The sequence below is a fragment of the Lonchura striata genome, chromosome Z (assembly GCF_046129695.1).
Source record: "Lonchura striata isolate bLonStr1 chromosome Z, bLonStr1.mat, whole genome shotgun sequence".
Classification (NCBI taxonomy): Eukaryota; Metazoa; Chordata; class Aves; order Passeriformes; family Estrildidae; genus Lonchura; species Lonchura striata.
The window spans coordinates 80,620,060-80,642,861 of record NC_134642.1 but is presented as its reverse complement, the minus strand read 5'-3'; the positions used below and the strand labels follow the sequence as shown (position 1 = coordinate 80,642,861).

At 39.4% G+C, this 22,802-nt stretch overlaps 1 protein-coding gene across 2 annotated transcripts in view; it reads left to right on the top strand.

Annotated features, from left to right (window-relative positions):
• Positions 1–22,802, top strand: part of MCC (MCC regulator of Wnt signaling pathway) — a 181,062-nt gene that overhangs the window by 118,301 nt on the left and 39,959 nt on the right. For both annotated transcript variants that reach the window (XM_021524798.2, XM_021524800.2), the window contains 4 exons: positions 2,687–2,829; positions 9,705–9,841; positions 13,658–13,821; positions 18,635–18,841. In XM_021524798.2, the coding sequence (XP_021380473.2) occupies positions 2,687–2,829; positions 9,705–9,841; positions 13,658–13,821; positions 18,635–18,841 (651 nt within the window). The remainder of the gene's footprint in view (positions 1–2,686; positions 2,830–9,704; positions 9,842–13,657; positions 13,822–18,634; positions 18,842–22,802) is intronic.

Here is a 22,802-nt window from a genome sequence, read left to right as displayed (position 1 = left end):
CATCAAGAGATCAGACAATGGTGTTTCTAACCATTGTTAATTTTTGTTGTAAATGAAATAACCTTTTTAATCTGTACCAAAAAAACAACCAAGAGTTCTCACTTTATATTGAGAACTGTGCTGGAAACTTCTCTCCTGACTTCAACAATTAATTGCTCATCTTTTGCAACCTCTCAGTAGGTTATTCCTGTGTTGGCTGTCTTAGAGAATTAGACCTCTTAAGGGTTTTGAGACTGGAGCTCTTAAGTATGAGGCTGGAAGAAAGATGAGGAAAAGGGCACAGGGTATTTATTATTTATTATTAAATGTATATGTATTTATATTAACCTTATATTGTATGACTGACATGCAAATAAATTTTAAGAGCTGAATGTCTACAGCTTGCAAGTAAGTACAGATTGGTGGTAGATAGCTGTTCTGAGGCTTAAAGCACAAAGAAACTAAGGAGGATGGTGAACAGGTGCAGTATCCCAGAGAAAAACTTTACCAGTGGGTAGAAGACCATGAATTTGGTTTTTTGCCTTTTAAATTTTTCAGATTAATAATAAGCAATCCTGAATAGCCAGAAGAACTATCCACTGGTGCATTTTGGGATTCACACTGAACCATATTTACTTGCTTGGATGCTTCTGCCGTTTTTCCTTGATGGCTGACCAGAACTTAGGAGATGCAATTGTCCCAGGTGCAGTTCCCCACCTCAAAGACAGACCAGTCCTTAGCATAATGGCCTGTTTTTTACAGAGGTTTCCTTTCAGCCTTTTCCACTTGCTTTTACCTAAGACAATTCAAGAGCACTTTTAAAAGATCAGATGTGAAGCTATTGTTGCATGTTGCCAGACTGATGGTTGTTCACAAAGTACATCTGTCACCAGATGATGTTATCCTGAAAAATGATGACTGAGAAATGTCTGGAGAAAACAGAAATCAAGTTGTAATGTGGCTGAGACCCATTAGCAAAAGTCCATATATCTTCAGTCAGTATAAACAAATTCTGCTTTTCACTGCATAGCTTGGAAAGACAAAAATTGTTGTGATTAGGGTTTTATTTATTGTCTGGAAACAATTATTATACACTCTATCTGAAACATCCCTTTGGTTTAAAAGCTAAAAAACCACAATTGCACATAATAGATTGATCTTGATAATGCTGAGATAGCATTTCTGGCCATATATGTGTCAGAGGAAATTCAGGTTTAGAAAGGCTGAAGAAGCAACTCTTTAATGCCTCTAAACCTGCTTTAAAGCTTTTGTGACACATTTTCTTTGTGTTATTTCTGCACTTTGAAAGCCATGGTAGTTCTTTAGAAATATGCAGTGTTAAGATGTGGAAATGTGAGAAGTAAGCTGTAGAATAATTCTATGATAAAGACTTGTCATAGCCTACATGTACAACCATATCAGTTGCCAACATGAAGTAGGTTAAAGTGATTTTTACCACAACTGAAGGTAGAAATGGTTTTGTTACAGTGTATGGAAAGGTGCTCTAATGTCTGTGCTACTTTTAAGTGTGTATATTCATGGAAGTTAAAAACTGTGGTATAAATTTATGTAAAGTTCAAAATAAAAATGTTATTGAAGCTTATTTTAAATTTTAATTTTCAAGCAGTCTTTTATGTAGCTTATGTTCTCAAGCTGTGAATGTAAGTGGCAAAAATACATGGGAGCAAATTATGAAAATTCTGGCACATCTACTACTTCATTATTTTTTGTAGTACAAAGGGTTTAGGGAGTTAGCTTGTACGGAGTGTTTACTTGATTTGAAAAAAAATGTTTGATTCAGCAATTTTGGGAGACCTCCAATATTAATATCAATTTTGGCTCTTAGAAGTGCTAGAATTTTACATTGCAACTCTTCAATTAAGGAATGTGGGTTTTATACTGTTAAATGGCTTGAGTTTTCATTTTTTTGCCAGCATGATACTTGGCATTGTGTGATTGCAAGGAGGCTAGACTGAAGGGGGTCAGAAGCAAAATGTTAGAAATCAAAGCAAGCAAATCTTCAATCAGCATGCAGTGCTGGCTTGTAATTGCAATGGTTTGTAATGGTTTGTTGTAATTGAAATAGAGCATGTGCTGGCCTGAAGAGTAAGCTAGGGGGACTACATTTAAAATACTGTGTGAAGAAAAGAGGAGGATTTTGTGATATGTGTGAAAAACAAGCAGTCATGTAGCTTTTTAATTGTTCAAATCATGAGCATTTTATTGGAGATTACACACATATTAAAAATACACTGTGTTACCTATAAACATTAAGAAAAAGAAGTATTTACACCAGAGAAGAAGATATAACCTCAAAGTGTGATTACTTTATAATAGTGTGGTTTCTGCCATAGGATTTGTTCTAATTCAGACCACACTGGGAAGATCCTAGGATTCAAAGCTTATATATTTCTAGCTATTTTGAGTTGCAAATAGTGGGGTTTTATTTTGAAGCAGAAGTGACAACTTCTCTTTAGGAAAAAAACAAATAATAGAAGTGCACTGCATAGTCTGTGGGTTCCTCAAATATTATAACTACCTACCCACGTATAGCTGTCGGCGTTTTGTGTCTGTCCTTTTCTCTTGCTAAGGCACTGTTGATTTGATGAGTAGGAAAACCATAGTGCAGTGCACTCCTGCCCTGTGCCCAACTTCTCCCTGCAGCTGCCCATAACAGCCTTTCTGTTTCCTTGCTTGTCTGCTGCAGTGTGAGCAGTCCCACCTGATGAGAGATCACGAGGATGTGCAGGAGCGAACGACGCTGCGCTACGAGGAGCGGATCACAGAGCTGCACAGCATCATTGCCGAGCTCAACAAGAAAATCGATCGGCTGCAGGGTGCAACCATAAGGTACTGCAGCTTCCTGGGAATTCTGGGCCAGGGCAAGGCTCGGGCAAGACATGGTGTGAGTTATAATCTAATGTGATGACGACTTTCAGGCTTGTCATGATGGGTACAGAGTAGTGCCCATAATTAAGGCGAGTGTTCTGCAGGGTATCATCCAAGCACCCAAGAAGTGCTACCTTCTCTCTGGCAAAGCCACACTTTGCAAAACTTGACAAGCACTGCAAAACATACATCATGACATCCGGATACTCCTTTCTGTAATGTGCCAGTGTGCCGTAGAAGTGTATAAAGGAAGGTGAAGACACCCAACTTGAACCTCTGCCTTTAACGTTATTTTGCAGCCTCCTGTAGATCACCTAAGCAAAATCATTCGTGGGAAAGATATGGTTCAAATAGATGTTAGTAGGTTTTGCCTCTTCTTTTGCTGGCTTTTTTGACAAAACACAATGGTACAAATCATGTTACTGCCTGATTCTACAGCAGCAAAGCTTGAGGCATTACACCAGGTTGTTAAAATAAACTTTATGTTTGACTACATGGAAGCATTTTTCCTCAGTTGTTTTTACATATTATTTTCAATGTAGAAAAGTTGGACTAGAGTGCAGAAGGAGCTTCCTAAAGTTTACCTAGTGAGGACGCAACGATATGCCAGAATCTGTGGATTTTCTAGGGAACATCAAGTTAGATTTGATGCATTTTTGGGTAATGTTGATGTGGTGCTCTAGCCATGTAGCAAATTTTTCCGTTTTTCTTTACCTATTAGTTGCACTTTTTTTTGTGTAATTGCTTCATTTCTGTGTTGTAAATACTTCTGCTAGCACAAGGCAATGTTGTTGCAATTACTCACTTAATCTTTCATTAAAATATTAGAATGGAAAAAGAAAAATATTTGGTGTACCATAAATCAGAGGAAATACCATCATATACATATTTACCACTACTAAAGCTATGTTAGAATGACATGTTTAATTCTTATGTAAGAACATAATTACTTTTGCCTATGAGATGATCACAGCTAGCAATGGTCATGGTGAGATTTGTCAGGTATTTCCTGCTGGTAGTAGTTCTCTGAAAAAAATCCCCATGACTCCCTTCTTCATTTATGCTTGATACCTCTGCAGACAAACTCTCCATTTGTCTTTTGAAAAGACTAGTTGAAAAATAAAATCTGAGAAAGCATGAGAGCGGCTCTGATTTTTTTCCATCTTGAGTGACAGAAAAACTCTTATGACATTTAAGAAGAATATTACATAGAATTAATAAAAATGGTATGTTTGGAATCCTTGTGGCAAAGTAAATGCCAAGTAGTGTACAGTTACGAACTACTGGAATCAGGTGAATAACTCTGAATGTTTAACCATGTCCATAAATGAGTCAGCTGTGACATGCACAGGAACATGAGGTGTAAGAGCCAAGTCTGATGGGATGTACATCTTGCTTCTTATGAAAAATGCAGTTTTGCTGCCCCTTTTGGCAGTTCTGGTCTTTAAAGGCATCAGAACAATACTGCTGCAATAGGTGCCACACCATTGTCATGCCACTCCAGTTTAATTCAATCATATGAGAGCTTGTTTTGCTCAGACAGCTGGAATGCCTTATCTGGTTTTATTTGCTTTGGTTTTATTAGTAAAAACAAAAATAGTTTGTTAAGTTAGTGGCTCTTTTTATTTCCTTTAATGATGGAAATAGCTTATTTTCTTTGTCAGGCTAATAATTTGGTGTCCAGGGACCAGAGGAATAATATTCCTACTGAAAATGGAAACTGAAGGGATTCCACAGGGTTTGTAAAACCTGCTGAAAGAAGGAAAACTGATACCTCCTCCTGTGGCTTTCTGTAAATCCACTCTGGGATCCACATGTGTCAGTCTTGAGAAGCTGTCCATGCATCCCACAGAGCAAGGGTGGTGCAGTTGCTGTCCTTGCTGGAACAGGTTGACTCACAGCACTCCACCCTTGGCTCTGGGGACTGTTGAGTCTGAGAGCTGGAACAGAACAGTCCTGAGTGAAAGTGTTCAGGAACCACAGCCCTGCTTGGGCCTCAGCAGTTACACTTTCCTCTAAAACAGGAGGATTTTATTTTTGATTCGTCTCCTTGAAGGTAGTGTTGAGCAGAGGCTTTACTCATGCTGTCACAAAATCTGGGCTGTCTTTCTGGAAGCAGAGTTTACATAAATAGCATAACAGATTAATGTTTCCCCAGTGCTGACACAGTGACTCTCTTTTTCACATATTGATTTTAGATTGTAAAAATAACTAATGTTTAGCTTCATATACCTCTACTCTGTGACATTCCTTATAGTTCCTAAACACAAAAATATTTTGGAAACAATTTAAAGAAACCACTGCTTCATGGAGGGTATTCGACTATGCACTTTAAATTGTATTCTATTTATTTGAATGTGAACAGTGCCCTCAGAATGTAGGTCAGAAAATAAGGAGACACCATGTTAAATCTGAATAAGGTGTTGCAACAGTTTGAGGAGGAGTGTTGGCAAGATGCATAAGCTTGTTGAGATTCTCCATTCTGAGAATTTCTTTCTCTGTTTTTTGGTGTGCATTGGGGGTTTTTTTGCTTTTGAAATGTCAGAGTTTAGAAGTGTAATAGCTTTTGCTCATGTGGTTTAGTAATGCCAGCTTTAGAATCATGGAGTTGTTTGGGTCAGAAGGGACTTGTAAGACCATCTAGTTCAACCCTTGCAATGGGAAGGAACACCTTCCACAAGACCAGTGGCTCAGGACCCTATCTAGCTTGGCCTTGGACACTTTCAGGAATGGGAAGGCACAGCTTTTCTGGGAAATGAGAGAGCTTAAGTCACATGTCAATGCATATGTCTCTTTCCAGGTATGTCTGATATGCTGATCCCAGTACCACTAATCTTACAGGAATATTTTTAGAAGTTTACAGGATTTTTCTAGGTTTGCTAGCCATTTCTTGGGTCCATGTGTATGGCCTCATGAATTTCAGCTGCAGCTCTTGCTCTGCATTCTTCCAGCATTCCTTGAGGAAAATGAGTTCACCATGCTTGGGGGAGCAAGCCAGCGTTCATCTGCAATTGTCTCATCTCCCTACTGCTGATGCTCCGGACAGCCTAGCTGGTTTGGAATCCCCCTCCAAAAGGAGGTATTAAGGTGAAAAAAGTGAGTCCAGTACTAAAATACTCACGTGCAAGTAGACGTGCCTCTGTTGCCAAAGATCTCTGTCCTTTGACAATGTCCGTGCAATTTTATCTCAAAGTGTGTACAGCATAGAAGATAGGAAGACCAGTTGAATGGATCTTCCTAGAGTCATATTGTAAATACTTGGACATAAAGGACACACCCAGTAACTCTGAAGGACAAAAAAGTTTATAGAAATTACACAGTAGAGTACTAAAATGTAGTAATGTCTACATTTAAGGTGACAATTTCTGACTTCAGGAGTTTTTAGTATTGACTTAGATTCATTTAAACTTGACTCTTTTTTCTTAATAATTTCTTTGGCTGTCAAAATCAACTGTAACTTCAGTGTGTGACTGACAGTTTTTCTTAGATGTCAAATTGAGGTTCAGGAAAAGGAAAAGAGAATGTCTAATTGCTTTTAGTTCTAAACCAGTGGCTGTTTGGGTACATCCCTGTAACTCTAAAAATAGCGAACAACTATAACAATACCAGACAGAAATATACTCTGTTCAATGTTGGTGCCTGCTAAGGATTACTTGAAACAGTTGTCAAGAAGCGTATAAGGCATTACTGTAAAACAATTTGTTCAGACTTACAATTTTTAATCTGAGATACATTTAGAAAATGTTGGAAGTTAATGGAGAAGAGGGGTAGCAAAGAGACTACAGCATCAGAAGAAATAACCCACAGCAATTAAAGTTATGTTTACACAGTGACCTGAAGGTCTAATTCTGGCTTTGAGGTGGAATATCTGCTAGGTGGAACTTGGCACATGGATTCAATTCAAAGGGCAGTGTGGGTGTGATAATGTTGGCTTCAGCACACCATGCCTAGTTCCACTTGCCCTCCGTGATTAATTTCTGTGCTGTCTCAAGCGTCTCACTAATTGTTCACAATGAACTAGTTCAGAGGGACCTCAAGTGTTTGTATGCAGAGTGCAGTCAATCTTTGTGCACATACACCTGTAGTATTTTCTATCTGAGGGTCTTAGAGGGTTTTAAAAATAGTTTTTTAAATTAAATGATTGTTGAAAATCTGCTGGCACCTGTAGTACAAAGCTATGGACTGTTTGCATCCATGAAGAGAACATGCACCTTTTGCCAGTGTGCTGTGGTGTGAAAGGATGCTGAAAAATGTGCAATTTTGCTCACTGTTAGACCAAATTTTTCCAAGTGTCTATGCAATATTCTGGTCCTTGGTTACACCTCATTGTGAAGAAAGCAATTGGTGAAGAAGTAACTGAAAAGCACAGGTATTTTTCTTCAGTCCTCCCATCCATGTTTGGAATGGCTTGATCTGGTCTTAATTGCCCCCAACTTACCATGACATTCCAGCAAGTGGGACCATCCGGGCCCATAACAGAGCAAATGGCTGCTTTTTACAACCAGGCTGTTGCTGATGGCAGCAATAAGGAAGTTGTAGTGTCTCCACCTCTGGGTGGTGTAGCTGGAGTCCAGTGGCTGGTCATTGTCAGCTGTCGAGCACCTTGTCTTTCCAGTGCCACTGGAGAACACTTTCCCCTGTTTTGGAGAAAGGAAAATATCAAACAGCATCTTTTGTTACTAGCAGCATCAGTTTTAAAGGCAAAATTTATATTTGTGATGTATCACTGCCCTTGAATTCCCCCTTATTCTTGCCCTCAGTCTGTTTCCAGTGTGTTCTCAGGTGGTGGAGGCACTGATAGACCTTGCTGCCACTTTATCAGAAATGGATTTCTGACTTTCCTGGTCAGCTTTTAAAAGCATTAGTCCATTTAGAAACTGACTTCTGGCTTGAGTCATCAGAATGGTGAGAGTCCTACTGCATTATGTACTTTTCACTGTCCCAAGATACTGAGGGGCACTTAAACTGAAAAACCCAGAACTAGTTCTAGCTAGATGAGGCTGTGTTGTATTTTAAACAGAAAAATCTGTGCAAGAAGACCCCAAAGAAAAGTGGTGAGAAATTGTTATTATGTATGCTGTTGCTTTAGGGCCAGTAGAGCTTTTTATCCATTTGTAGAGGTAATGCAGGTTTTAAAAATTTCAGAGTAATTGTTTCATGAATTAAAAAAATCAATTACCTTCAGATGAAAAATTACAACTCTTTGAGTGCTTGGTAATTGTTTTGTCTAAAGGTAATTACTAGTGGCTTTTTTTGTGGCTAATAACAAACTGGTTCATGGAACATTTAACTGATGCTTATGTGTCTTCATTACACTGTTTTAACTCCTGCTATTCATGATTAGGTTCTATCACTGTCCTAAACAAGTATTGCATGGTGCTTCCAAGACCTTGCTTTGATGTAAATCTCAGTGTTAACCAGCTGACCTGCATCTTGTTTAGTAATAGTAGCCAGTAAGTGCTTCTGCTAAATTTACACTTTCTTTGCAGTGAAGCAAATGTAAGGGCTAGAAGAGCATGGTAGAAATTGCATCTCACTACCTTGGGAAACCCTGCTGAGCAAGCAAGCTGGAAGTACTTTTTGGGGTTTTATTGAGGTACATAAGTTCTTAGCTCCACAGCTCTGAGAACAGACTTTAATTTTGTCATTGATGCCTGCACGATGGGCCATCTTATCTGCTGTTTGACAAATTGAGACACACCTCCAGGACGAATCCTGCAAGAAACACTCATTATCATGTAGCATAAACACAACAGACCTAACATTATAGATACCCCTCCCAGATGCAGATCCCCAGATAGGTCTTTGCTGTTTCTCATTGTTTCCAAGGCCAGACGGTTCCATTCTCACACTTTTCTGCTGAATTTGCAGCAAAATTAATCTCTGCATGTGATTTAGTGTGCAACAAAATGATTGCTGTTTGTTATCGATCAGAGGGGCCCTGCACCTGGATAAACTGGTATTTTTCCAATGTTTAAAATAGATACTTTAATAAAAAAAAGTTGTTATGAAAGTAAAAAAATAGTAAGTCTGAGTCAAATCAGCAAATAGATCAAAAGAAAAAATGTTTACAAATGTTCTCAAGCAAAGCTAGTATTTGTTTACTTATCTTTTTTCCAGTGCTTTGAACTCTTTGTGTGGAGACTGGAGAGAAAAGCCCTAATTTTTTAAGTTCATTAGCTTTTGCTGAAGTATTCTGTGTCCTCAGTTAATTTAGTTGATCCAACTTGACAAATAAACTAAAACCTAGGTAATTGAGGCTTTTCCTTTTGCACTAACTCCAGCAGTTCAGTGCAGTACTCACTTATCTCTTCCTCTCTCTTTTGGGAAGAGAAAATTAAAAACCAACCTGTCTCCAAGAGCGTTTTAATTCACATATGCAGGTATATGCATGTGCATGATTACTTTTCACACGAGGTGGTGACATCCTTGAATTGAGAAAGAGACCAAAACCAGTTATGTCTAATCCACTTTGGGATCAAAGCCACCTGTGCTGATTTGTGTAAATTATCAGATGGGGAGTAACTGCAGAGCAGCCTATGTCCTTGCACACATCCTTGGTAGCACTCAGTTCCACCCATTGCTTCTTTCTCCAGTAGCCAAGAGAAATAATGAATCTGGGAATAAAGAAATGGAAGCCAGGCACCAACTGCTGCAAGTGGGTATTAGGGGTGTGGCACAGTGGCTTTGCAGTGAAGAGTTTAAAGTCATCTCTTACTGGACAGAACACTCATGTGAATTGGATCCTATGGCTCACCTTACAGGTCTGAAGTGAATATCACAAAGATATACTTTTCCTCAGATAATTTAATTTCTGCCTTTGCTCTCTCTGCCAGGGAGGAGGATGAGTACTCGGAGCTGCGGTCGGAGCTGAGCCAAAGCCAGCAGGAGGTTAATGAAGACTCACGCAGCATGGACCAGAACTCTGTCTCAGTGCCAGAGAACCAGTCCACCATGGTCACTGCAGATGTGGGTGAGTTCTCAGCAGAAGTGATGACTTCCCACAGAAAGGTATCTGAGCTTCTACATGACTGTGAACTTAGATGTGCAGTAATCTTTGTGCCTTGATTGTAGAATCATAGGGTCATTGAGTTTGGAAAAAATCTGTGACATAATTGAGTCCAGTCATCAGCCCAGCACCACCACCATGTTCACCATTAAATTTAATTATTGTCCTCAAGTGCCATACCCACATAGTTTTTGAACACTTTAAGGCATGGTGACTCCACGCATCCCCTAGGCAGTCTGTTCCAATGCTTCACAACCCTGTCCATGAACCTGTTTTTCCTGATTTCCAGTCAAAACCTTCCCTGGTGCAGCTTGAGGCTGTTTGCCCTTGTTTGGTCACTTGTCACCTGGGAAAAGAGTCTGACCCTCACCTGACTGCAGCCTCCTCTCGGCTGTAGAATGCAGTAAGGTCCACCCTGAGCCTCCATTTCCCCAAAAGCAGACTTTCTAGCAGAGTTCTGGTGAAATCCTCACTATGACAGATTTCCAGAATTTTGTTCATAACTCTATTATGGTTTTCTATACTATATTGTTTGAGTGCAAGACCTGCAACAGCACATTTGAATTTTCATGTCTACAATTTCTAGAAACATTGATACCACAGTATTAATAATAATGTGACTGTGAAGTGTCTGACCTAGGAATTGAAACTATTTAACTGAGGTTTTTAAAGTTATAAAGAAGTTAATGTTTTACTTTCAAAAGCTAGTGCTTACTGTTAAAGTCATATTTTAACAGATTCTAATATGAGGGTCTTTTCTTCCTTAATTTTCTTCTTACCAAGAAAAGAAAAGAAGAAACTAATTTGCTTTTCAGGGTATATTTTGTCTTCATGAAGTGAAGCTGAACCAGTGTTTGTGGATATAACTGGCAAGTTGTCCAGGTTTGTTCTAACAATGAAAAACATGGCAGTAGAATGATGTACAATGTAGAGACCTAGAAGATAAGGGGGATGATGTGTCTGTCTCAGAAACCAACAGACAGATAGCTCTGGAGCCAGCCAAGGATTGTAGGTAATAACACATTCTGAGGAGGAACAGGATGTTGCTGGAGAAAAGAGCCATATGGAGGTAACAGGCAGCACTTCCCAGAGACAAGTGTCCTTGTTCAGCTCCAGGACATGAGCACAACGCAGCACACCACAAGCATGGGGGTGAAGCTGAGAAGGGGGGCATGTGCTGTAGAGAGGAATCCAGGTCACCTAAGACCCCAGAAGCCCTCCCAGACATTCAGAAAGGTCTGAAAGAAGAGATTGCCTGTGATAACTAATTTGAATAGAAAGGGAGAAATTTATATCCAGAGCAGGGAAAACTTACCTATAAACAGGTCCACAAAGCCTAGGGTGCTTGCTTTGCATGTGCAACCCAGCATCCTGAACAGCTGAATTATGCCAGAGCCAGGACTGGTGATTTTCTTCTCTCTTCCACTCTCTTCTTCTCCTTTCTTCTCTCTTTGTCTCTCTTCCACTCTTTTCTTCTCTATCTCCCCTTTCTCTCTCTTCCCTTTCCTACTTAATCCAAAAAACACTGTCATGTGATTATATAGTATGTCAGGGCCTAACCTGACTCAGTTTCCATGCCAAGTGTGTATTTGTGAACTTTTGTTGACCCTCTGACTTTCATCATTCCTTTGACCACAAGCATCTGCAAATCTTGGGTTCTCCATTTCCCTGAAGGGTAGGCTCACAGATAACAATGGACAAAGTAAGAACATTATCTCTAGGGTTTCCTGCATTTCTTCCATATTTTCCTTCTACCCATAGATGCTTTTTGGATTTGTTTCCATATTCCTGTGAAAATAAAGTGTACACACACATATATAGATACAGGAATATGTATGATCTTATATCCTTCTAAATATAGGTATGTAAGGATAAAAAATCATGCTCTAATAACCCATGTGCATGACTTGCTTACTGCCCTGATAAAGTGACTGCCCCTAATCCATGACTTAGTAAAACCAGTAATACCTCATGACACTCTAATGCGTGTGGATCTGCTGCTCCGTTGCTGTAGGCAGTAAAACACATAGAGCTAGAACTGTGAATGCTCTCCAGTATGTCTTGCAGAGCTTGTGATTGCGCTGTGCTGGTTTTCTGTCAGAGATGGGGTTCTCACATTGTGAACTATTTATTTTATGGGGGAAATGTCACAGTCAGAATAAATCCCAGCAGACGAGGTCTTGTGAAGTTTGTTTAAATGTACAAGATGTTTATTACAGAAGATGTTATGGGAAAAAGCAAATTCAAACAAACAAAACACAAGGTTTTTACAAGTAAGCATCCTGCTTGCTATATTCTGCTTCTGAGTGGTAATATTATTATGAAGGGCTTTTCTGGTATTACTGTAACACATGGGTGGCTGCTAATTAGGAATTAGTGAAATTACTTCCCAGAAGAAATTTTTATACATTGCCTATTCCAATTTTTCATGCCATGCTATAACGTCATTCTAAACTCTTCTTTTTGGTCAGCAGTAGGTTTGTATTTGTATCTATTAGGCTGTGGAGTTAGGTTAATGATCATGAGTTTGCAGTTTTTCACTTTCTGTTCCTCCTGTTCCTTCATCCAGCAGCTCTCAGTCTGCCCTTGCACAGGGAGATCTCAAGGCAGTCTGCAATCATCTGGTGACTCAAGTATGTTAAAATTACAACCCAGTTCAATGCCACACTTCTTTAGTGCCCTGCAAGAGCCACAGCTGTGAGACTGCCATGAAGTTCTAACCACGCTGAAGCACTTGCAGCAGCAGTACAGAAGTCACAGCCTCCATCAAGAATGCTTGCCACTGTTTTTAGTGGGATAGAGGAGTACAGGTGTGCTGCCACCTCATACTGCGCCCCTTGTGTGCTCTGCTGTGGGTAGCTACTGCAGACTCTGACCTAGCAAGCCAGAAATACTGACTGGCACATCCAGGAGACAGCACGAGGGTGAATTCTGCCACAGGTGTGCCTTAGGGTCTGCCATTGTCCATCACCAGAGGTGACCATAAGACAAAAATAATTTATGGAGTGAGCTAGCAAGGTGCAGAGACTCACTTGTTCTCACATATGTGGAGGATGCTGTGGCAGTGGGAACTAGAAGAGGTTTGCCTAAAGACAGGAAAGGAAATAATTCTCTGTGATACATTATAATTAAAAGAGCATTGTTGTATAAGCTGGTAATACGGTTGTAGTATGAAACATAAGTTGTGGTGTTATGATCCCTGAATATTCTGCCATTTTGTTTGAAGGAGTAGCTGTTAAAACACAGGCTCTAAGGTGGTTGGTAGGGATCATTTCTGTAAACACCACGATTTTTTAAAATCAGGCAATACCTAAGTACAACCACAAAAATTCCTCTGAAAAACATCAAGTCATAACATCCATGAATGTACCAGACAGAAGAATCTTGTATTTACAGAGATGAATGTATGTCTTCAATAAAATCAGGATAATAGACCTTGAATGGCCAGAAGAACAACATTTAAAAAGTCACAGAATGTAAGCATGTAATGTCTTGCAATGTTCTTGAGAAAAGAGGGAGTTCTGAAGAAAGAATGAACACTTCAGATAAGCTGTGGGATGTTGTTTGTCAGGTGAGAGGTAGCTCATGATTTCAGTTGATGTGATTATGGTACTTAAGCCTATCAGTTGTCAAGGGAAAAGTAGCAGAGTGCAAGGACATTCTCTGAACGGTATCAGTCCTGGCTGTTCTGCAGCAGACACTTCCTGGTTAAGAGTGTGTTTTTTCACTGAGTCACTAATTGTTGTGATGTTTGTTTTGTTTTGTCTTGCTTTCTTTTAGATAACTGTAGTGACTTGAATTCAGAACTGCAGAGAGTGCTGACAGGTCTGGAAAATGTTGTCTGTGGGAGGAAGAAAAGCAGCTGCAGTTTATCGGTGGCAGAAGTGGACAGGCACATTGAACAACTCACTACTGCCAGCGAACATTGTGATTTAGCTATTAAGGTAATGGTAACATTAGGCTCTAAAATGCAGCATGTTTATTGCCTGAGACACCTGATCACTTCTGTAATAATTAAAATTGCACTTTGCTTCCAAAGGTGCTAAAAGTACTTTAAAGGAGTCAACTCAAGTTCACAGTGTGTGTTTGTAAGTAGTAACACACCTGTTCTACACCTTCCAGGGTACAGGAGGAGCTACTCTGGACCTCAAATCAGAAATGCATTTGTCCTATGCTCATTTCAAAGATAAGAGAAATGGGGATACTCAACAATTAATTTACTTTCTTAAGCAATTTTGCTTATCCAGCAAACATGCTCTCACCTGCCCAAGGTCTTACAGGTAATCATTGACCAGTGACAGAAAACACTTCACTAAGTTGTGATTGGCTACCTTAAAATACAAAGCTGTCCTGATTCCAGCCAGGACTGGGCTAATTTTTGCAGTAACCAGGAGAGGGCATGGCCTGGTTATCCTTTATCCCTCATTTTCCAGGAAGGGGGAAAGGGGTCCCTCCCTGTCATGTATTCTTGGGGGTAAGAGCTCATGTGCAAAATGCCCATTTCTTGTACACTCCCCTATTAGTATTTTTGCTGTTTCTATTCATTTTCTTACCTCATTGCTATTTCAAGTAAATAGTTCTTATCTCAACCCCCAATCTTTGCCTTTTGTGCCTCTGATTTTCCTTTCTATCCCTTCACTGGAAACTTGGAAGTGTGTGAACAGGGGGTGGTTTGCAGTTGTTTCAGTGGGAACACTAAACTGGGGAACACCTTCCCCACAGTGCAGAAAAAGCTAGTTTAACACTAGGCATTGGTTGTGCATTAGTTCAAATGAGATAAGTCAGCCTCAGGAAGAAATAATTCAAGTGATACCTGTATGTTGTGAATGTAATAGAACAAGGAGATGGATGTTTGGTGGCACATGTAACAAAAGGCACTGCAGTTCAGAATCTGAAAGCAAGAGAGCCACAGAGAATCTTCCTATATACAGGGGAAGACATGAGCAAGCTTTTTGTGTCAGGTGGAAAGGTGTCAGTCACTCATTTGTACAAGAAAAATTGTATTGACAGTTTGGTCTTTCATGAGGAGGTCTCTGACCATTCTAGATTCTGACGATTCTTTGACAGCCCTTTGTTCTGCCACTGGGAGAAATTCCTTCTCTCCCTGGTGGTGCCTGAGGAATATAACAAAATATAAAGCAATTAACGTTGAGTAGTAATTTGAAGAATGTGTGTGTATTTGACTTCTAGTCTCTTGGAATCAGTATTAAAGCAGTTTATTTGAGTGTCTCAGAGGATTAGGATCAGGACTTTGAGTATTGCCAATTATTATTATTAACTGTTTTCAGAGGTCACTGTTCACCAAAAGAGAGACTGTGGATTCTGGGAAATAGGTAGAGATCAGCCTGTGTAGGCCCTCAGAGGTATCTGAAGTGAGATGTGATTAACAGAGCAAAACCCACACATGGAGCCCCACTCCACCATTGCACCCCTGGCTGCCAGTCATTTCTGCTTTCAAGTTTTCTCAGTGAAAAAACGGAGAGAATTTTAAAGTGGGTGGAATTGTGAATGGAAACCTGAAGAGTTCTGACTACTTTTTGTCTTGGCTGTTGGCTTTTTTCTTCAGCAACAGACTAATGCATTTAAGTGTTTTAAATCCTTCAGCTTTGGTGGCTAAATTTTACTGGGTTCCTTTTATTGCAGTTGCTGCTGAATTACTTTTTGCTTCTTTTATACAAATTATGTCACCCTAGCTGTCTCAGTTGTTTCTGCTCCACAGAAACTGCAAAGACATGGAAAAAAATTTATCAGATTGTATTACTAACTGAACAGTTACAAAAGCATACTTTAAGAAAAGGATTTAAGTAAATTTTCACAGAATACTCTGGTTAATGCTTTGCTTATTCTGGATACCTAACCACTAAAATTTTGCTGATTAAAAAGCTGTAAATATTTCCAAGCATGAAACATTTAGAATATGAGAACAGCTGTACTGGGTTGGACCGAAAGTCTGTCTACCTAGTGGCAGATGCTAATGGAAAGACAGCACCAAAAATTACATGCATAGTATATTCTTCTTCCTTCAGAGATGCTTCCAGCAAAGTGGGTCTTTAGGAACCTGAACCAAAGATGATGTCTCTGTGTTTAATTTTAATGGGTGAAATCTTCCTCTTTGTTTCTATCTACTCTGGTTTTGGACTTGTCTAAATTTTTGGCCTCTATAAATTCTGTTAGGAATAAATTGTGCCATTAAGTTACACCATGGTAAGAAGTACTGCTTTAATGTCTTTTAAACCTGATACTTGCTGATTTAATCTGATATCTCATCTATAACACAACACTTCCTGTAAATAAGGCTGAGAGCACTGATGGCAGTGTCAGCAGCAAGACTGGAATTACCATGATATGACATCCTGCTGCCCTGTGCTCAAAACACAACATTGTAATTCAATCCCATACTCCATGAAATTATACCTGAATTATCTGCTGTGCAGCAACACACCAGAGAAAACTGTTCTGTATTGCTGCTTTGAAGAATACTAATCGGCATTATTTTACATAGCTGTATCTGTGTACAGTGTTTATGTTTTATTTTCTGTGGAGGATGGTTGATAGCATATTGGATGCCAGAGATTTGCTCTAATGTAGTGCTCTGAGAAGTAGTGGTCTAGGAAGGGGAGGGGTTGGGAAAATTGCAACACTGGAGCGTGGGGAATAGGGAGGAAGGAGGCAGCAGCAGAACTTTGCATTAGAGGGGCGAGAAAAACAGCAGTGGAAGTTCGAGGGTGGTGTGGGGGAAGAAGGGAGTGGAGAAATCAACAATAAAGAGGCACTGTTTAAAATAAAGCTGTCATCATCAAAAGAGGGTGCTCCTGCCATTACAGAGCTTCTCTTTACATTGTGAGATTAACCACCCTGTGCTTATTAATGCAAAGTCATGCTCATAATTTACCGGGTCATAATTTGAGACCTATGGGTCCGAGTGAAGCTAATACAAGGGAGACCTGCAGCTTCTTTCACCTCACAGAGATGTTGCAAGCCTTTTCTTTTTCAGAAAAGTAATTTCAGTTTCTTGTCAAATCTGTAAGCAGAATTACTGTGTAGATACTCTGATACTCTGTCAATAGAGTTTCATAATTGTGGCTCTAAAAGGTATTGCAGTTTTATGTAAGTGGGACATGAAATACAATTCAAAAGGATAAACTGAACAAATAATAAAACTTCATTGATACCTCAAAGTCAGACAATGCTGGAAACAGTGGTAAGATTTCTTGCAGGAAAAAAATAGTGTCTCCAACTAGGCATATTATTTTCAGCTGTAGTTGATTCTTTTGGTCTAGTTGGTTCTTTTGCTCACTCTAGTTTAAAGAAATAAAGCAGTGAATATTCAGTCATATATGGAATCATAGATTCCTAGAATATATTTAATTGGAAGGGACACATCAGGATATAAATGTTCTTTTGAATAAAACAACTAAATAGATTATTGTTAACCTTGGTGCATTCAGAGAACTACTACTAGCAAAAAATACCTGAAAAATTTCACTATGACCATTGTGAAATTTTATTATTTGTTCAGTTTATCCTTTTGAATGGTATTCATGTCCCACTTACATTGTCTGTGATCATCTCATAGGCAACAGTACTTATGTTCTTACATAAGAATTAAACATGTCATTCTAACACAGCTTTAGTAGTGGTAAATACGTATATGGTGGTTATCTTCCATATTAGATGTAAAAGTATAGGCTTTGCCTATAACTTGTTTTTGGATTAGCCAATGGAATGAACTTTCTGCATTGCCAGTGATGTCATATAGTCTTTTATTTTCCATGTTTCTTGCCATAATTTCAATACACACTGCTTTCAGGGAGATTCAAAAGTTTATGGGCAACATTTGGAATGGTTTTGCTTGTTGCAGGTATTTTCCATAGTTAGACATGGAGCACAGGCACAGCATACACTGGGTAGTAGATTCCAAACTGCAGGTGGCTCCCCGACAGGCTGTTATGTTGTTTCAGCATGTTAATGGCCAGCCTGACAGCCAGTTCAGGATGGCAGTACATCCCTTGCTGATGGTGGGTGCTTGTAGTTCAGTTTCTGCCACTGGAAATTCCTGAATGTCCCTTGTACCTGAGCAGTGTCTATACAGCTCTGGGCACAGACAGGAAGTGCTGGGTGCCATTGTGTCCCAGAGAATCCCAGCCTTTTTATAGGTACTAGAAAGGCTGTAACATCCCCTGTAATCCTAGTCAAGGCCAGAGTTCTTTCTTTTATTTTTCTGTCACCTCAAGGAAAGAACATACTCAGGAACATCGAAAAGAAGGACCCTCTTTTAATCCTCTCCCACTCTTTTTATTGCCCTTTTGTGGCATTGGGCTAGCAATAAATAAGGCCCCATGCCATGCACACTCACATACTGCTCTGTTCTGTCTGTTACTCAGCAGGGAAACAGTAAGTACAGTGCTTGCCCATTAAAAGGACTTATTAATTTGTTCTAAAGTAGTCTTAGATAAAACTACCAGGATTGCTGTCACTCACAGTTGACATGTTTTATTTGCATGTATTTGTCTGCTTTGGTGTTTGTCAGTATGAAATGTTTTAATGATATGGTCAAACTGTAAAAGAAAACAAGTAATAATTTTGTTTGATATTACTTAGCAAACAAAAGAAGCAAACTAATGGTATTGAGAGGCTAGGAGTGTATGTATAAGTGTGTAGAGTTGCCCATTAACACACAGTTCTGTTCCATCTATCCATGAGTCCTGGTCAGTTGTCTTTGCCCCTTTCTGTTTGTTGATGACTGTGTTTTTACAGACCGTGGAGGAGATTGAGGGAGTGCTGGGACGTGACCTTTATCCAAACCTGTCTGAGGAGAGGTCTCGGTGGGAGAAGGAGCTGGCTGGCCTACGGGAAGAGAATGAGAGCCTCACAGCCATGTTGTGCAGCAAAGAAGAGGAGCTCAACAGGACCAAGGCCACCATGAACGCTGTCCGTGAGGAGAGGGACAGGCTGCGTAGAAGGGTAAGGCTGCTGCACAGATGATGCCTTCTTCGTCCAACCTGTGTGATTTTGTCACCAGAACAGGCTTCTCTTTAATCTCACTTCCTGTTCTATAGGCTGTAGGACTTTTTGTTTCCAAAGCTGGTCTGTACAAGTGACAAAACTAGGACAGAACTGAACATAATTGAAAAAGAGTGTGTGAAAAACAGCCAGCATGCACAACAGCCTGATTTCAGAAATCAGAAAAACTGATATTCATCTTCAAGGAAGCATACATAACTTGGATATAGAGAAAGCAGATGTTCATCTAGTGAATTTTCCTGTGAGGCTATTTTTTCCTGTAAACAACAAATATTTCTTTGTTTTTGATAGGAATTCAATTTGTGATTAGGAGAAAGAAAAAGAGCAGGACTCCTGTCAGTGGACAGTAATTCTCATACTGAACAATGAGTAGTTCCAGCTATATCCTGCTTCCCTGTCAACATTTTATGATGCTTTAAGGCCAGATAAAGGCTTTGTGCTTTGTGTGGAGTCCAAAGTGGGAAAAAAAGGGGGAAGATTTGTTCACAAAAAAGATGAAACATCCAAGAGAATGTGACCTCAATCTCAGTTACTTTAAAAATTTGTTTACTTTGTACCTGTTGAATTTACAGAGTTTTATTTAGATATCAAGTTTTTTTTATTTTTAAAGCAGGGAGTTTCAAGTTTGTGTTCAGTCTAAATGTCAATTCATATCACCATATCATGGTAAAATATTGCAAGTATTACTCTTTACCTGTTGGCAGCAGATTAGCTTTTTTTGCTATTCTAAACCAACATTGTTCTGCAGTGACTCTGCCATTATAGCATGAACCCACATCGTGTGAGATTTGCAGTCTTTGGGTATGAAGCCTCAAATCACCTTTGCAAAACTCACTGTCTTCTCCTAACACTAAAAAGGAATGCATGATGAGACAAGAATAGTAATCTCGTATCATATAAAGCAAGACCACTTCTTATTATATACCATAGGTTGTTTTCAGTCCTGAAATTTTTGGACTGATACTGACAATTTTTTTTAGTGGAGGCAATACTACCCCTTGAGCTACAGAAGTAGCGTTTATGGACTGGCTGGATTGTTGCCACATTGAGGGGGTGGACATCAACACAAGCAGGCAGAGAATTAAAGTGTGCGCTTGAGAGCTTTGCTTACACAAATGCAGTTATTGACACTTCAGGTGACACAGATCAATACTGAGATATCAAACAGGAGAAAGATAGGTGGCCTTGAGTATACAAAGAGATGCCCATTTTGAGAAGTATGACTTGCAAGTTAAGGGGCTTAAAAGAATGGTACCAAGAATTTATGCTGACATCCAGGAGCTCCTCAGTTGAGAAACAGAAAAGGGGAAAGAATTGGTGTTGTACACTCAGAGATCAGCCTGGCTGAGCCATAGTAGCAAATTCAGCCCTATAAGGTACCACAGAAGTTATTTTCAGTAGGGGTTGGAAAAACTGTATAAAGAGTGGTGAGATCTGATCTGGATTGTTATGTGTCATTCTTATCTCTTAAAGGTGCAGTTTAAATTGGCAAAAAGAATACATAGACAATGGTCAGAGAAATGGTCATTGTTTGTAGAGTAGGGACCTGTCCTGTTCAGCATGGCAAAACAAATTATTAATTTGTTTGCTCTTTATAAATGCTAGAGAAACAACAAAAAAAAAAGGGAGCAATGTCTCTCTAAACTCAGGAACAAGAAACACTTGTGGCTGTATGAGGCCAGAAGTTAGACTGTGAGGTGCCCAAGACACAGGAAGATTGTGATTCTGAAGAAACAGTAAGGAATAAAGCTACTGACTGCTTTCTAAGTGGAGCTTTAAAATTAAAATTTAAAATTTAATATTTAAAGTTATGTTTCTATAATGAAATACATTACTATGCAAAGATACCTGTTAAAACTGGGATCATTAATTAGGATTGTATCCGAAGAAAAGCACAAAAAGCCAAGTTAACACAGCTGCATTGATTCTAGAGCCAGCCTTAGCATCTTTTCACAATTCTGCTATGTTTTGTCTGGCTGACAGCAGTTCTGGTTCTCTATTATGGAGGCATCTCTGATGGAAGCAGAATTAAGATGATCAGTTTGTTTCAGTTGTTTGTAACTACAGAGGACTTTACTGAAATCTGGTAATTGATATCATCCTTATCATGCAGAATAACTGATTTATTACCTCCACCAGAGAAGTTAGTTTGTGACATTTGACCCTGTCTGCACATTATGTAATTCTTGCACTGGAGACCATATTTGCATTTTTAATGTAGCTTCATGTCCATAGTGACAACAAAATAAATGCTTTCTTTGACCTATGAAATATTTTCTATACGCCACCTGAACTCAAAAGTCACTTCAAATTATTTCCCTGGAGAGTGGGAAAGGAGGTCCAAATAAAATTTAGTTATTGTCCTTCTCAAATTAAATTGGGTGAAGTGAACAAGCTTGAAGTTGACCAGATCAATAGGTCTGTTGCTTCAGACCAATGTCTGTAATCAAGCAGAGTGCTTTCAATACATTTTTCTCAGGCTTGTTGGAGATTTAATTTAATTAGGTATTTACTGCACTCAGTTAACAGATTGAGCTGCTCTCTGGAACAGTAGCTAAGAAACATCATACATTCAGAGTTTGTTTCTCACAGGTCATTAGCGAGTGAGGTAATTGCTTACTTCTGTAGGTTGTCTGCAGTGTAACAGCTAGTTTCATAATGCAGAGGTTTATTTTATCTCTGCATTACTTTGCTGCATTAAAAATAGTATCTATTTAGGGCCAGGCTGGTCAGTGCCCTAGAAACTGCTTACACATAGCTGACCATAATCCTGAATCCAGTAATACAGATAAGATGGTGGAGATCTTCTGTACCAGTCTGTGCGATTAATATTATTATTCATGAGAATAAGGCTGTAATCGGGTCAGCATTATTTACAACTGCTATAGAGAGTAACAGGCTTAAGCAGTAGAAGAAAAAGTAATATTTATTACAAGTTACACAAAAGCCCTTGTATTCAGCAGGGGATTCAGATGAGCAGCAGTGAAACAGCATCTAAACTCTATCCTGATGGTAAAGTAAAAATTGTAGGTTTTTAAATTACTGCCTATAAAAGTTGTCAGATGAGTGGTACCTCAGCACAGTCTTAAGGAGTTGTTTGGCATAAAAGGCAGTGGATGTGGGCAGCATTCAGGCTTCCCTGAGGCTGTTCTGAAGAACTAAGTCTGAAGTGAAAAGGCAGTCCCAGCTCTGGAAGTCTAAGTCTGTTCTGCATGAGCCATATGTCAGCTTGTTCAGTTAATTCTATGATTCTAGTTGTGAAAGTTGTTCTATACCTTCTCCAAACTCAGCTGAAATCACCAAACTGACCAGAAAAAAACCACTTGTCTTCAGCTAATGGAAACATAATGTGTGGAGTAGTAGAAAATCAGCATTTTATGTGTGATCTAATCAGCTGCCCATATTTCCCACTCCAGAGAACTTTTATTTGAGCAGAGGGCTCTCCAAAAATAGATGATTCTTGTGAACAGTTGAAACCTACCCCTGCCACAGCAGGACTCAGATCCTTGGTCTTGCAGGTGTTCTTGGACCTACACTGTTCTCAGATGACACAAAGCTGGCAAGATCTGCTGGACTCTGTTTTGTAGTCATTCCCATTGGGATCAGAAGGTATTGTTCCAGATTGCTGGAGAACACTGATACATTATGAGCCCTTAGAGATTATTATCTCTAATATCTCTGCTTGCACAGCTTAAATTGACCCTGAAGCTGTTCTGTCTCCTTTATCTTGATGAGCACCAGAAACCTGAGCTAGCAGCCCAAAGCTATTTCCATTCTCTGCACCCTTCACTTGCATGGTATTTGCTTATGCAGCATCATCTCCTCCTGGGTGTCAACAAATTAGTTTTACTTCTGATTCCAAGCTTGCATGCAAATACTCAGTGTTTAATTGACCTTAGAG